Raw genomic sequence first — 15,328 nt, 5'->3', positions numbered from 1 at the left:
GCATTGTAAGCCTCCAATCCCGCCCACAGCATCTGAAATGTGAGGAAATGTCTTAGTTTTTCATTTCTAAAGGCTGATTTTTATACTAGGCTTTTTTCTACTCAGTCAAAGATGATTGATTATTGATTTGGTTGCTTGTTGGGTCTGTCATATATCATAAAATTTGAAAAAAAATTGTAACTATTGTAGTTTGATTCAAGACAATGATAATCAGTGTGTGTACAGGACTAAAGAAATGTGAGAATAATTCCATTCAAGTGTCTGAAATTCTGAGCATTGAGACAATGTTAGGTGTTATGTAATAATAATGCTTATTATTGTTATTGTTGTCATTATTATCATCATTCTTATTAAAATAATTTATTCCACCATAATTTGCCATCCAATTTCAAACCACGTCAAATTGAACATGCTCCAAAACTTCACACTTCCTGGGCTGTTATTTTTCCTCATTCCTGACTTTAACAGCGCAGAGGAATTAAAAAGTTTGTTCCCATTTGCAAATTCTAAATTTTCAGCTTAGTCAATGCCCTGTAATCATTTTTCCGTATTTTTTTCCCAAATCATCCCCCACTGTATTTTACATTGTTCAATATGAATCCATACAATTCAGAATATTTCTAATATATTCCATAACTCCAAAGCAAACCACATCATTGCACTAGTTTCTGTAAGTATTCATTCATCTTTCACTCACAATTGCTCCAGAAATCGCTTCATCTGTTATCAAATAATTTGACAATCGATTAGCTGTCATTTAATCATTGCACCTCTGACAGGGGACTTTAATTAACCACCTATTTTTTTGTTTAATTCTTCATTTTGGGCGAGTTGTTCCAACAGATTTCTTTCTGTCTTTTGCACCTGTATAGATGACATGGAGGCCATTCCTGTCAAGCAATTTGTCAAACACATTATGGAGCTCTACAAGAACAACCTGCAAGGCTTTTCTGAGGAGTTTGAGGTAAACTCATTCTGTATACTTTACTAGCTGCCCTAGCTTTGATGGCACCTCCTGTCAGTCAGTGTCTGTCTGCTGTGTTGACATCTGGGGGATTTGTTATTGAAACATTCATTAAGCCTCAGAACTAAACTGCGCGTCGGCCTCCAACAGAGCACGGTGGGATGTCACGAGAAAACAAATCAAATCTAATCATCAAAATGTGTTAACACGTCTTTACAGAAATCCCACACGATATTTTTGTGTTTTTCACAAATGTACGAAAAACATCTGGCTGCGTCCGCTTTGGCTGCAGCTCCCAACGAACCGACATGAGCTTTAATGCATCAGAGCATTCAGCCTGAGCCGAGTGAAGCAGACTATTCAGCATGGTGCCATGTTCCCCTTCAACTTTGCTCTTTTTGGATAGATGTTTGGTGGAAGACACACAGACCGACTGTGAGTTAATTAGGGTGAAAGCAGGTTAAGGAACAAGACGAAAGCTTGACTCCTGAAGGGTGCTCTTTAATTGGGTCGTTTGGCGTCGGGCTCTTATGCTCATTTGTCATGTAAATACAACACAGGGAAGGAGAAGGAAGGTTGTTTGAGTTCAAGCGCTAATAGCATTGGCTGTTCTGAAACATGAACCAAATCGCTGCTTGATTTTTACTTTGCCCTTTTCCCTGAGCTGTAAACGCAGGATTCAAGAATCTGGGATGATTTTTTTTTTTTTTTTTTTTTTCCCCATACAGTGATGTTGTTATGTGTGCCTTGCACCAGTGGAGGCGTCTTTTTTTTTTTTTTTTTTTTTTGCCTACTTTGCCGCAGCCAGGAGAGAGCACAATTAATGAAGCTGTGACTGGTTTGAAATTGTAACGGAAAGTGTACTGGAAATGAGTGAAGTTCACTGCAGGACCGTTTAGAACCGCAATTTGTTGTAAATAGTGCTCCTTACAGTGCAGGCTAGTGGAAAGTGAAACCGAATGAGGTTCTTAGGATTGCAAAATTAGTGCATCAATACATACCCGCAGATTTGGAGCCTTTTTTTTTTTTTTTTCTCTCTGATGCTTCTACACAATGACATGCCCATATTTGTTTTCTCCAAAATAATTAGCATGGTGTTTCAATCAATAGGAAAAGCAAATGTCCCTTTTAATAACACATTTTAATACCGAGATTCATTATGCATTAAATTAAATTTTACAGTTTAGTAAATTGCAATAGGGAAGGATTCAATCCTATATTTTTCTTTTGTTTTTCTCGCCGTCTCACCCCAGGAGGTCCAACGCTCCACAGCCGACCTGAAAATCACTGCGGAACACTCCAATCATCCTGACAACAAGCACAAAAACAGATACATCAACATTGTAGCATGTGAGTCTGCTATGAAATGAGATTAGAGAAGATGTCTACTGCGGAGGAATCCTCTTATGTTTTCTTAACCTACTTTCCTCCCTTTCACAATCATTTGCTCAAATATATCGATGATTCACCCACAGATGACCATAGCCGGGTGAAATTGCGAGCGCTGGCTGGGAAAGACGCCAAACATTCCGATTACATCAATGCCAACTACGTGGATGTGAGTTGAAATGCTTCATGTTTTGCCCGCCTCTTCTCAGCATCGTCTTAATTTGGAATTATTTGACTTGTGTCAGGGATATAACCAGCCCAGGGCGTACATAGCTGCCCAGGGTCCACTCAAGTCCACATTTGAAGACTTCTGGAGGATGGTGTGGGAGCAGAATACCGGAATCATTGTCATGATTACAAACCTCGTTGAGAAAGGACGGGTGGGTCACCGCACATGAGTCGTTAAAATGCTGCGAAAACTCGACTGACCCAACATAAAAGAAAAAGGAAAAACTCAAGCTTGTTCTTTTTCTTACCAAGATATTTATTTTTGTCTGTGTGTTGATGCACATTAATGCGGGGAAAGTTTCAAGTCTTGTTTGGTATTGGTAGAAAGTAATCAAATCCATGAAGGAGATAAAGGAACAAAAACAAAAATGTCAGCGGTAAACTCATGCAATATAAGTCAAAAGTTTGGAAATAAATAATTTAAATGTTATTGTGGTAATGTAATGTTAAGTAATGTAGGTTAGAAATCTTAACGAATCAATACTTATTGATATTGATATTTTATTACTGGCTATAAGTAGGTTCCTCTGAAAATAAATACCGTAATTCGTTATGTGTATGTTATATAAATACTGTGGTTTTCAAGGGATAGTGTGTAAGATTTAGACCGTTTTTCACTAGGGACAGCAGGAGGTGCTGCTGGTGGTGCATTTACCATTGTTCTTAGCTATAACAAACATGGCCACCTCCGGAGAAGTGCCACCCCCTGTGTAATATCATTTGATGATAACTAGACCCATGATTGCATTTAAAACATACTATAGAACCTTAAGAACACATCCATTTGCGAGTTTTTGAAATTTACCAGCATTTAATGTATTCCTTTTCAATGAAAATCACTCTAAATCTTACACACTGTCCCTTTAAGACATCAGTGGTGTATTGTGAGACTATCTATTCGTATTGACCTTTTTAAAGTAAATGAAATCAATTGTTTTAAGTATTTTTTTTCTGAAAGTAGTAATACATATATTCCTAATTTTTCAAGACAATTTGTCAAAAACAAAAAATTACTTACAAAATAATCTCCGTACCCCCACTAGTTTAACTGGAGCATTCTGATTTTTATTGCACTTGTGGAACGTGATTTAAGCAGTTAAATCCACCCCATTTTATCCAACTCGTGGGGTGGCTATTTTGCCACCTGCTGTCGACTGAAAATAACATCATAGTTGGTAAGAGCTAGCCAATCATGGCTATTCTGCAAACATGCAAAATGACATGACCCCACCCCCCTACCCAAGAAAAAAAAAAAACTAAGCAGATGAACCGTAACTGTGAATAACTGTGATATCATTGTAAGTCGACAGCAAGTAGCAAAATGGCCACCTGCTGAGGTGGGTAAACACGCTTTGATTTTGCAGCTTAAATTATATTCCATAAACTGAATCTTATTCAATATGCCATGTTAGTTTCAAACACTCACTCCCAGTAAGATTTGAAAAAAGGGTTAGGTTTAGGTACTGTAAATAAGTACACAAGACGTATAGTTAAGTCATTTGTATTGAATGTGCCAGCCAGCTATTGTCAGACAGTCTTTTACACAAATATTTGAAAAAAAAAGTACTTGGGTTAGGTTTAGCATGGTGCTCTTGATAGTCAATTTATGATGTCGTAGCTAAGGCCACACCAAGTATCAATCGCTGTTTCTTTTGTTTTTTTACAGAGAAAATGCGACCAATACTGGCCTACAGAGAACAGCGAGCAGTACGGAAACATCATTGTGACGCTGAAAAGCACCAAAGTGCACGCCTGCTACACCCTGCGCCATTTCCTCATCCGGAACACGAAAGTCAAAAAGGTCAATAAATGAAAGCCGTTTAGTTGATTATGACCGATCGGCGCTACGATACTCGACGCTGTGTTCTAAAAGGCGTTGGATTTTCCAGGGTCAGAAGGGGAACCCTAAGGGGAAGCTGAACGAGCGTACCGTAATCCAGTACCACTACACGCAGTGGCCTGACATGGGCGTGCCCGAGTACACCCTCCCCGTCCTCACCTTCATCAGCCGCTCATCAGCGGCCCGCACTGCAGACATGGGCCCGGTCCTGGTGCACTGCAGGTACAATCCATTACTTAAATGAACATTAATTATGAGCGTTAGACGTCGGAAATGTGCTGACGGGCCTAGCGGCGTGCTCATATTGCTTTGTGCTGGCCTCAGTGCAGGGGTTGGGCGCACCGGAACGTACATTGTCATTGACAGCATGCTGCAACAAATCAAGGACAAAAGCACAGTCAGCATCCTGGACTTTCTTAAACATATCCGCACACAGCGCAACTACCTGGTCCAGACAGAGGTAAGCCCCACCTCCCCTACCCGTAAAAAAATAAAACTCCGGATGACAAAGCTAATCCATGCTTTAAAATGCTTATAGAGGAAAAAGCTTAAATACTTAATGTTTACTTAGATCACACTTTGAGCTGAGTCAAGTCTTATTTTGGGCCAGTGGAAGGACGGCTTTCTTATTTCACCTTTGTGGCGCAGTATATCGGATTTTTGAAAGATGTTCACGTTATTTAAAAGTATGCAACTCCGTCGAGTCTGAAAAGTCAGTGCAAAATCATTATTGTAGCGTTTTTGACACGGCGGCCTCTTTCGCTACAAAGTGGCCTGAAGGGTTTTAATAAATTATCCCCCACACGTTTTCAACAACACTAGCATACTTAAATGTTGATGCAAGTCAGGATGAAGACTAAATTGTGACACCACCGTCGAAATGTCAGCCAAAAGCAGACTCATCAGCGTAGGCGTTTATTTCTAATCTTCTAGTGTGCAATTTGGTAAACGCGGGCATACTGTAACCTCAATTTCACCTGGTGTAGCGTCAAGTAGTTATTTGAGGTGAAACTGATGTTTTTCCGCCAGATCCAAACAGTCTGACCTCCGCCACCATCAAACTACATCAAAAATTCAGTTTGATAGATATTTTCTCTTTTGTGGAATATTTTCTCTAAACTCTTGCGCTATCACTAGTTTCATACACTTGTCATTTCTTTACATTCGTCAACATTTTAACTAAGCATCAATTAATTACTGATGCTTTTACAATCAATTATCCAGTCGACTATTCCATCAAGTAATCAAGCCCCAGCTAAAGTCGAACGTGAATTGGAGTAGATGCAACAACTCATATTTATTATCTTCTGCGCTTATGAATTTTTAGACACCCAACATAATTTGCCTTTGCGACAGGTTAACAAAGGTGATTAGTATTAGCGCGCTATTTGTATTTGTTTAAATAAATAAATATAAATTTGTATAAATTTTTATTTACAGTTGGCCAAGAATTTCCTGTAGTCGTCCTTCTTCTTTCACTTGATTTGTTCTTCTTTTTCTACTTCTTCGTCACCATTTTTCCGGCTATTTACAATCAACCTAGTACGATTGTGGACACACCCGACTTGGTCGACTTTTTCCCAGCCTTAGTTTCAACAGCTTGTTTGGGTGTCCCACTCAATTCTTTTATGTGTTCACACTTCTACTTCTTCAGGAGCAGTATGTGTTCATCCACGATGCCCTGATGGAGGCCATTTTCAGCCGAGAGACGGAGGTGCCCGCCTGGCAGCTGCACGGCTACGTCAACGGCATCCTCACGCCCAACTCGGCAGGCCGCACTCGTCTGGAGAAGCAGTTCAGGGTGAGTTTACAACCTTATGCTATTGTCACTCTATCCCTAATGGCATCATGCTTCGGAAAGGAGGAGGTCTCTTGATCGGAAGCTTGTTAAAACCGTGTACGGGAACAGCCGTAATCCCATTTGGTTCGCGAGGGATAGAGAGCATGCCCTGCCGCGTAAGAGCAAATAACTGTGAGTGCAGCGCAGTAGTTGATGGTCCTCTAAAAATGTTTTGTAATTGAATAAAGTAATAGTTTCAACTGTACATATACAAAAGGCATTCATCCCGTAATAGTTGATAACAAGGGTAGTTTAAAATATGTCATGTATTTTAATGGTTTTGGATAATTTTAGGTCTTTGAATTGGATCTAGTTTTTGATATGTTGATATTTCTGATACTTGATTGATAGTTAATGTGCTTTGACAGGTTTCGTAATTTTATTTGTTATGAAATATAGTGTGTTTTTTGCCTTTGACTGCTAAATTTGCTTAATTTCTGGAATTGGTTGATTGTCTTGGACGATGTGGATGTTTTTTTTTTTGTTTTTTTTGTTTTAAATGACCAATTTCAATGTCATATGTCAGAAACTAGAAGCAATTTACCAAAAATACAATATGATTTTTTGCATTCAGTGACACCGCATTAAAACATGACATTCCTGGTACCAAAATCTCTCTAGACCAGTGTAATTTTAAACCCATTTTATAAGTTATACTGAAAAACAGATGGATTACAGATGATTTGATTTGGAAGAAATGCACTCTTGACTTACTTATTTACTAACTTAATGAGTTAAAAAGCTTGTCTTAAAAGAGTTACCAAACTTATTTAGCCATGTTCAGTTGTACAAAGTTAATATTTTGTCTATTCTTAGTTTGATAACAAAGTAGGTTTTCACGTGCAATTAATACCTATAAAAACACATTTTTCCCACTTGCTGTCACCTGAACATGACATCTTATGTACTGGTACTAAGGCAGGCAAGAACCAATCACAGCTCAGCTTGGGAATGGCACATATCCAAACGCAGAAAAGTGGTGAGCCGTGATTGGTCGTTACCTGAGCCTTGAGCAGATGCAGTTTAGTCTTCTGCCGACACCAAGTGAACATTGTGTTTTATAGGTATTAATTCGAACTGAAAAATAATTGTGAAATAAATTCTGGACAAAATATTATTTCATTCCTAAAAATAGCTATTAAAGCTTGGTATTTTATTCATGTATTTGTATCTGCACATTAATCGACATTCTACAATGTAAATGTATAAACACGTCAGCTCTTTTTATTGTGTTATTTCCCTTATAGTTGAACACTCATGTATTAGTTTCCTATTAGAAAGGACTATGGCGCCATCTTTTGGCATTTTAGGCATTAAAAAAAAAACACAAAAATATTTTGTTTCTTTTCATCCAAAACTTGTAAATATATTCCAAAATCTGTCAAATAGCACCAGAAAACAGTCCTAAACTTACACCTTTTTTTTTTTTTTTGCCAATGTTTCAACCATGAGAGTGAATCTTTTTATTTAAAGTTTTGTGATTGGCAACACTTTACAAACAAAAGTAATTACTTCTTTCCAAATAAGATGAAATCCCTATAATGAATTGTTCTTTCCAAGGCTGTACATAGAGCGGTTCTCTATTGTTGTCCATTGGTGCACTTGGTCCCAAAGCAGCGCGTCTATTTTCCTAATTAAAAAAGGGCCAGTGTGAATTTCCCGATGTGCGTGTTTGATTGATTTTTAACACCGTGTGATTGACTTTTCCCTTCCCCGTCACCAGCTGCTGACTCAATGCAACACTCGCTTTGTGGAGTGTTTCAGCGCTCACAAAGACTGCAACAAGGAGAAGAACCGCAACTCTTCCGTGGTTCCATGTGAGTGCCCGGTCAATTCTCGCTCGTTTGTTCATCAAGCCAAAATAACGACCGTCTCGCGCGAACAAACAGCGCCGCAGCGTTTTCCTCATCTCGTCGATCTAGTACCCGGGCTGTACATTATTAAAGACAATTCGTCGTCCAAAATTAGAATCTATTTCCATAATCCCGTAAGTTAATCGCTCGATGCATTGGTGGCGCTCGGCCAGGGGAAATGGAGGTTGTTGTTGCTATAGCAACAGTGAGGAATGGTAATGAACGCGCGCTATCAGCCAGTGTGATTACAGCGGTCCGGGTTCTGACTCAAGTGTGTGTTTCTGCCTCCGCAGCTGAGCGAGCGAGAGTGGGTCTCACCACTCTGCCTGGCATGAAAGGAACCGATTACATTAATGCGTCCTACATAATGGTACGACCTCGCCGCCTCTTCAGCCCCGCCTATGCCATTTGTACGCGGGCTGTCCGAACGCTGGCCGCACTCCGATGAGCTTTCGAAAGCTTGCTCTTTTGTCTCCTCAGGGTTACTACAGGAGTAATGAGTTCATCATTACCCAGCATCCTTTGCCTCACACCACCACTGACTTTTGGCGGATGATTTGGGACCATAACGCGCAAATTATCGTCATGTTGCCTGACAACCAGGGCCTGGTAAGCGGCCTGTAAACATTGAGCCCTTGCTTGCCCGCCGGGACGCCGTAATCAAGTCAAAACTGGAAGCCAGCGTGTGGACAACAATGTTAAACGGACGCCGTGTTGTACAGGGAGTCGCCGATTCTCAAAAAAGAACGACGCCCCGTTCCGAATCGTTGTGCAATATTGTTCTCTGATTTCATAATGTTTTAGAACATACCTCCCTGTGATAACTAATAATAAATAAATGAAAAAAAATGCACTGTTCCAAATATGTATCCACAACAAACGGCCACCACTGGGAGGCCGTTTTGACACCCTGCAGTAAAATTCAAGTTTAATGAGTGCAAGAATTGTAAAACTTCTGTAACATTAGGGGCTTTCTTACCTCTACCTTTTTTTTTTTTAAATGAGCTTTATTCCAATTCTTCTATCAAATTAAAAGTCTGATGCTCGAGCTTCAATTTCAATAAATAAGGAAAGTCAACAAATTCTCAGTAACCTTAATATTTAATGGATTTTCTACTGTTAGAAAATCAAAAGAAACCAAAAAAGGAAAGCTACTTTGTTAAGAAAAAGATGACATCAATTCTAATGAGAATAGAATCATCCGTGATGAGGGTCATAACATGCTTAACAACTACTCAAATTTGATGGCCAATTTAACAAAATATTCTAAAATTTGCTGTTGTGAAAATTGACCTACATTTTACACAAAAAATGACTTTACAGAACTTGTATCGTGCCCAAATTAAGGATAAGTTAAACCAACTCGCAAATTGTAAACAACTTGCTCGCGAAGTTGTGCTAACTGACACTGCTGCCATAAATGTTAATAATATATATTTTAATGCTATTCCAACTTTAAGGAATACTTGAGTCATTTAACTGTTTCCAGTCATAGAATTTTGATATTTTGTCTGTAATTATTGTGACAACAAAATCACAAGGGGCAAAGGGGGTGTGAGCACTTACGGTTTGGCCATCCATCCATTCATTTTGTTTTAGCCACTTATCACTAGGGTCACTGGCTTGATCACAGGAATTTGGTCTTATTTTTTTTTTTAAGCATTTCATTAGTGGTATCGGATCAGAAGTGAAATGCCGTCGAGTCGCCCCTAATGTTTTTTAAAAGGGTATGACCCATTTAAACCCGGAGACAATTTCTTTTTAAGGCTAAGTTTGGCTGTATTGTATTTTTGTGTGTGCGTGTCCAGGCTGAGGATGAGTTTGTGTACTGGCCCAGTCGCGAGGAGGCCATGAACTGCATCGCCTTCACCGTCACGCTCATAAGTAAGGACAGGCTGTGCCTCTCCAATGAGGAGCAGATCATCATCCATGACTTCATCCTGGAAGCCACCCAGGTAGCCGTTCATGTTGTTCTTCAGGGTTCTCTCGTGATATCCCCCCGCCCGCCCGCCTTGTGCGCGTAACACTTTTTTTTTTTTTTTCTTTCTGCTGTGCGTCAGGACGACTACGTTCTGGAAGTGAGACACTTTCAGTGCCCCAAGTGGCCTAACCCCGACGCTCCTCTCAGCAGCGCCTTCGAGCTCATCAGGGTCATCAAGGAGGAGGCCATGGCGCGAGACGGCCCCACCATTGTGCACGACGAGTATGTTTCCCCCCAAACGTTTTCAATGCAGCACAGTGCAAATTCTACATTATAGTACTAAAACAGAATGTTAACATTTTTACTATGTATATAATACTGTTTGTCACCAGTTAGAAGTTGTTTTCCTTTTTTTTGAAAAAACACTTCTAAACAGGGCACAATATGATTGGTTGCTTACAGAGTTATGTCAATAAGCTGGCACTTTAAAGTTAATTAGGCCGCATTCCCTTTTTTTTTCCTTTCTCATTTTTGGCACAAGCAAAGGGGGGACAGGTCTGCTCTAAAAGTAGCTCAGCAATGATAGAACACTGTGACTTGCAAAGGAGAATTAAAACATTAAGAATGTATCTACCTATGTGTATTTATGTTTTTGTTTAAACTCAACATGGTGCACATTTCTTTAGGTTGCAAGTATCCAATATTCTTTTAAAAAACAAAATATGAAAAAAATGTTCATTGGAAAAAAATGCTCTTTTTACTTACTTAATATTTCCACAAAGAACTGTAATCCACACCACACTATTTTTGATCATGGTTGTCGTACTCTCGGAATCTTAATTCATACTTTTATTACGAAGTCTTACTAAAATATATAATTTACTGGACTGCATTTTGTCTTTCCATCATTGCTAAATAAAAATCAATTCTAAATGCTACATTTTTTTTGGAATGTGCTTACTTTCAAGGATTAATTTAATTGTATGTCTGAAAAAATCGTTATAATTAAGGACAAAAAATGTCTGTAAGCATGGAGCTATTTGCATGTGTGTTTGTATACAGTCAAATATGTTTGAACATACTTGCAAAAAGGTGCTAATGTATGCGTTCGATTTCATTAGCAAATTCATATGAATGCATTTGCACTTAAGTTAAGATTTGCAAATGGGTCCAAATGTATTGTGTTTCTGAAGGTATTAGCAAGATTGTATTAATAAGTGAATTTAAAGATATTTCCCAGTATGTTCAATTACATTTAAATATGTTTGGAAACAACATTTTCCCATCAATGTCACGATGGGCATTTGTCACGTCTGTTCTAAAATGATCTCACCATTGATAGAAAGCTGACTTCCTTAGAAGAATTAAAACATTTAGCCTAAAAGTACATTAGCACATATAGTTTGCCAATCGAAAATGTTTATTCTGCAATGGCAGCGCCACTCTTCTCCAAATGTCAGATACTTGAGATAAAATAGTTCAGGGTGACTAACTTGGACCAAGGGTATTTTCTGTTAAGTTACTTGTACTTATACTTGAATTTCACTTCTATGTCGTTTATACAAGACTGATTCTTCCCGCACCGTTTGAAACATCACCTTCCTCCCTGGTGAATACGTCTCCTGCAGCTGCGTGTGATTGATTGTTCCGCCTCCCCGCAGGTACGGCGCGGTGTCAGCGGGGATGCTGTGCGCTCTCACCACGCTGTCGCAGCAGCTGGAGAACGAAGGCGTCGTCGACATCTATCAGGTGGCCAAGATGATCAACCTCATGAGGCCTGGAGTCTTCACCGATATTGTAAGCGGAGCGGGAAACCGCAATAATACTCCCAATGATCTTAATGAGTTCAACCGACTGTTTAGTGAAGCTAATCAGGGTTTAATGTCATTAGCTAAAGTAATCACACTCATATGTGCAGTTGGCTTTTTGTAAATGAACTTAAAAAAAACCCCTCCATTTTCTGCGTTCATGCTATCTTTATAACGCCGAGATGCCACTAGATGGTGCTAAAAATCAGTATAAAATGGTAAATGTACGTTATTTTCATAGTGTATGGGACATTTATTTAGACTGTCGCCGCACTGAAACTGCAAACACACTCGTATGCAAAGACCGGCTCCATATGTTGTCTTGGTCTACCACCTAGTGGCCAAATGGCTGAACAAAGACAATACCGGCGCATACAGGACAAAAACGTAAGGGACAGAAAGCTGCGAACTTCCCGAAAGGCAAGAATGCTGTATTAGAATATCAATACAAACAACCTGCTGTATCGTAGCTCAGTTTTAGGTGTTCAAATTTTCACCCAAAAAAATAAAAAGAAAAAAGAAATCGACAACAAATAGGATATTAAGAGGCAGCTCCACTCTCAAGTTTTCTCATGGAATATTGTTGAAGCAGTGTTTGGAAGTCACTTTAAGAGCACTATTCATAGTTCATATAAAAATATGTATGTGGGAGCTAGCGTAACTATCTGTTAGTGTTTAATACACTACAAACCACAAAGGCTAACCACTTAGCATAAGCCAGTGCTTAATAACAAGAAGCAGTAGCTATCGTCACTCCAACTCGTGCTTAACCTTAGTAGATTATAAAAAAATCATCCATTTTAATGATTATTTGATGGAATAATCAATAGGATAATCGATTTTCAAAAGATTTGATCCTGCACCACATGCGAATGCACATGTGAATGTTGAACGTGAGTTTGAAAGAGCAAAACATTTTATACGTCGGTGCACTTGCGGGTCAGTCAATGATTATAGGCAGTTGTACTACTGCTACTTTCTCGTTTGCTTCCATTTCCTCTGCTGCTTTCTATTGGCAGTCGGCAAATACTTTTGATGCGTTACCCCCACCCTTTGATCACCAACGGTAATGCGGCAAGTATTTGCAAACTTCCAAAAGTAAGTCCACACAATTAGGGAATGGGGATTTTGGCTGCAAGTCTGAGCTCTAATTTTAATGTTTACAAGTCACATCACATATTGCGGAATCTGGGGGAGAAAAAAGGTCCCACGTAGGCTGAGAAAATATGCTTCATGATGCTACTTGCACCCAGAAGTCATGTACTGTATTAACATCATTGATATAGTTTACTTTTAATAGGTGGTCATTAATGGCAAGTACGCGTTTTGTCCACCAGAGGGCAATCACATATTTACTGTGCAGAATTATGTCCTGTTTTTATCCAAACATTACAACTATTACAAACCACTTCACTATTTCCAATGCAGTAAAATTTAAGACCGTTACTGTGCCCGTGCTTCAGGTTCCGTTTAACATGTCGGTTGCGTGTTTATGTGCGCGACGCAGGATCAGTACCAGTACCTTTACAAAGCCATGCTGAGCCTGGCGGCTAGCGGAGAGTGCGGCCCCATGCACACGGACATTAACGGGGTGGCTGTGATGGCGGACCAGTGCGACCCCGCCGAGAGCATGGAGTCACTCGTTTGAGGAGCGGCGTCCAGGCACTTCGTTTCTACAAGAACTTCTTCTTCTTCTCCCCCTGAGAGGCCTTTTTTGCCAGACTATTGATTAAATAATTAAACAAAAAAATACATACTATTACTTTTTTATACTGACAAACATTTTTGTGATATTTATGTTTTCGCCCGCCCCCCCTCTTTTTTTTTTCAAATCATTTTTCGTCTTCAAATCCTGCTGAGCGTTTGCGTGCCGTTAACATGAAGAAACGAGGAAAAAAAAGAAGGAGCAAGCAGCCCTCGGCCACTTTGCACTCAACTATCAGTGTTACTGCCTAACCACAAAAGGACGTCGCGCATTCAGCTCGGACCCGAGCGCGCCGCAGGAATGCGGAACCGACGCATAAAGACAGGGAACGTGGGCTTCAGCTCGACATCAAACTTGTCTGCAAATTCTGAGGCTGCCGGTCACGTGAAAGGTCACGTGAGCATCCACTTCAAGATCTCATGCGAACAAAACAAAATGGCTTCTTTTGCTCCTCACGGCATCCGATGTGAACATTTATTGCTTTTTACAGGGATTTATATTGTTATACTGTTTTGTAATATATATCTCTATATATTATATCCTTAATAGCCAATCACTCTTTGCCTATTTGTGGACTGGCTGTTTTAGTGCTGTGGGTTTGGAACATGTTCGCACAGCTTTGCCAAATGTTATTATTGTGAAACATTTCAACAAAGGGACGCTGATCAGCCAAAAACTAACAAAAAAAGTAAAAAAAAAAAAAAGTTTCAATTGTCAAAGTGCAGATACATTTCCTCGACTATATGCAGATGAATATACAAAATAAAAAAAAGGTTGTTAAGAAATGCATGAGGATTGTGAAGATGTTGTACTTTTTACTGGTTTGAGGTCAGCGCTCAAATTGGCCGTTTAAGAGATTTTTTTTTTTCCTTTCTTTTTTTTTAAACTACTTCCCTGTGAATTGTGTTTTGTCTCCAGTGGAAATAAAATTTGCCACCGGTCAACAGGTAACCTCAACAGTGGCTATATTCTTCTTTCTTAAAGGACTTCCTTTTCTGTCTCACGACTTTTAACCGTTTTAGAACGATGAAGACATTGAGCTCTCCTTTGAACCATCGCTTCTTTAGGTTTTCATTTTTCTTCCTCTCTCATATCGATTGAATGTCTTAACGGATGGTTTGTTCTTAATTTCTGTTGACGGATAATTACTATTCACTTTGGCACTTTTTTGTTTTGTTAATCACTATTGTTGGTTCACCTTGTCTACTGTGACTCAGCCTTCTTAAATATACGAAACATTAAATGGTCCACGCTTTAGCTGCTTTCTGCCTTTTTATTTGTCATAAGGGCACTTTTGAATTTTTATTTTGCCAGGAATGGGCAAATATCGAAACCTGGTATTGACCTTGAGAAGATAAAGGGGTATTTCAAAGTATTGGGTAGTCGCGAAGGATGCCGATAACAGACATTGATACTTACGGCCCCCCAAAAAATCTGACTTGGTAAGTCCTCCTTGCCAGTAGTTGGCGCTACACTAAGGCTGTTTGACAGATCAGAGTATCGTGTCAGAACGTTCAAACTTGGCTTAAATATTACCCATATTTATATCATTTGGAGAAAGGCTTTTTTTTCAAATGATACATTTATGGAGTGATTTTATTGCATGTATAATAAACATATTTCAAAAATGAGAACAAATAAAAACAGCAAAGAAAAGAAATTGTCAGTTTATATCCAGGGTTAGGGGTTCAATAAGATTTTCTGTATATGTTCACAAGGAAGTAGGAAGAGGTATAAAACATATCTAATCCTACTCCTTGTATTGTATTTACTCCAATAT

General features: G+C 39.2%; 1 protein-coding gene across 2 annotated transcripts in view; it reads left to right on the top strand.

Annotated features, from left to right (window-relative positions):
* Positions 1-14,805, top strand: part of LOC148419265 (receptor-type tyrosine-protein phosphatase gamma-like) — a 125,024-nt gene extending 110,219 nt beyond the window's left edge. For both annotated transcript variants that reach the window (XM_088422853.1, XM_088422852.1), the window contains 15 exons: positions 873-964; positions 2,218-2,314; positions 2,440-2,522; positions 2,599-2,733; positions 4,248-4,382; positions 4,471-4,643; positions 4,746-4,881; positions 6,076-6,222; positions 7,985-8,078; positions 8,408-8,484; positions 8,595-8,723; positions 9,923-10,069; positions 10,175-10,317; positions 11,697-11,832; positions 13,351-14,805. In XM_088422853.1, the coding sequence (XP_088278979.1) occupies positions 873-964; positions 2,218-2,314; positions 2,440-2,522; positions 2,599-2,733; positions 4,248-4,382; positions 4,471-4,643; positions 4,746-4,881; positions 6,076-6,222; positions 7,985-8,078; positions 8,408-8,484; positions 8,595-8,723; positions 9,923-10,069; positions 10,175-10,317; positions 11,697-11,832; positions 13,351-13,491 (1,865 nt within the window). In that variant the 3' untranslated portion in view covers positions 13,492-14,805. The remainder of the gene's footprint in view (positions 1-872; positions 965-2,217; positions 2,315-2,439; positions 2,523-2,598; positions 2,734-4,247; positions 4,383-4,470; positions 4,644-4,745; positions 4,882-6,075; positions 6,223-7,984; positions 8,079-8,407; positions 8,485-8,594; positions 8,724-9,922; positions 10,070-10,174; positions 10,318-11,696; positions 11,833-13,350) is intronic.
* The last annotated feature ends 523 nt before the right edge of the window (positions 14,806-15,328 follow it).

This window comes from Hippichthys cyanospilos, chromosome 9, assembly GCF_059441005.1.
Source record: "Hippichthys cyanospilos isolate Australia breed blue-spotted pipefish chromosome 9, RoL_Hcya_1.0, whole genome shotgun sequence".
Lineage (NCBI taxonomy): Eukaryota > Metazoa > Chordata > Actinopteri > Syngnathiformes > Syngnathidae > Hippichthys > Hippichthys cyanospilos.
The sequence above is the reverse complement of the archived record's forward strand: the minus strand, read 5'-3'. Positions and strand labels throughout refer to the sequence as shown.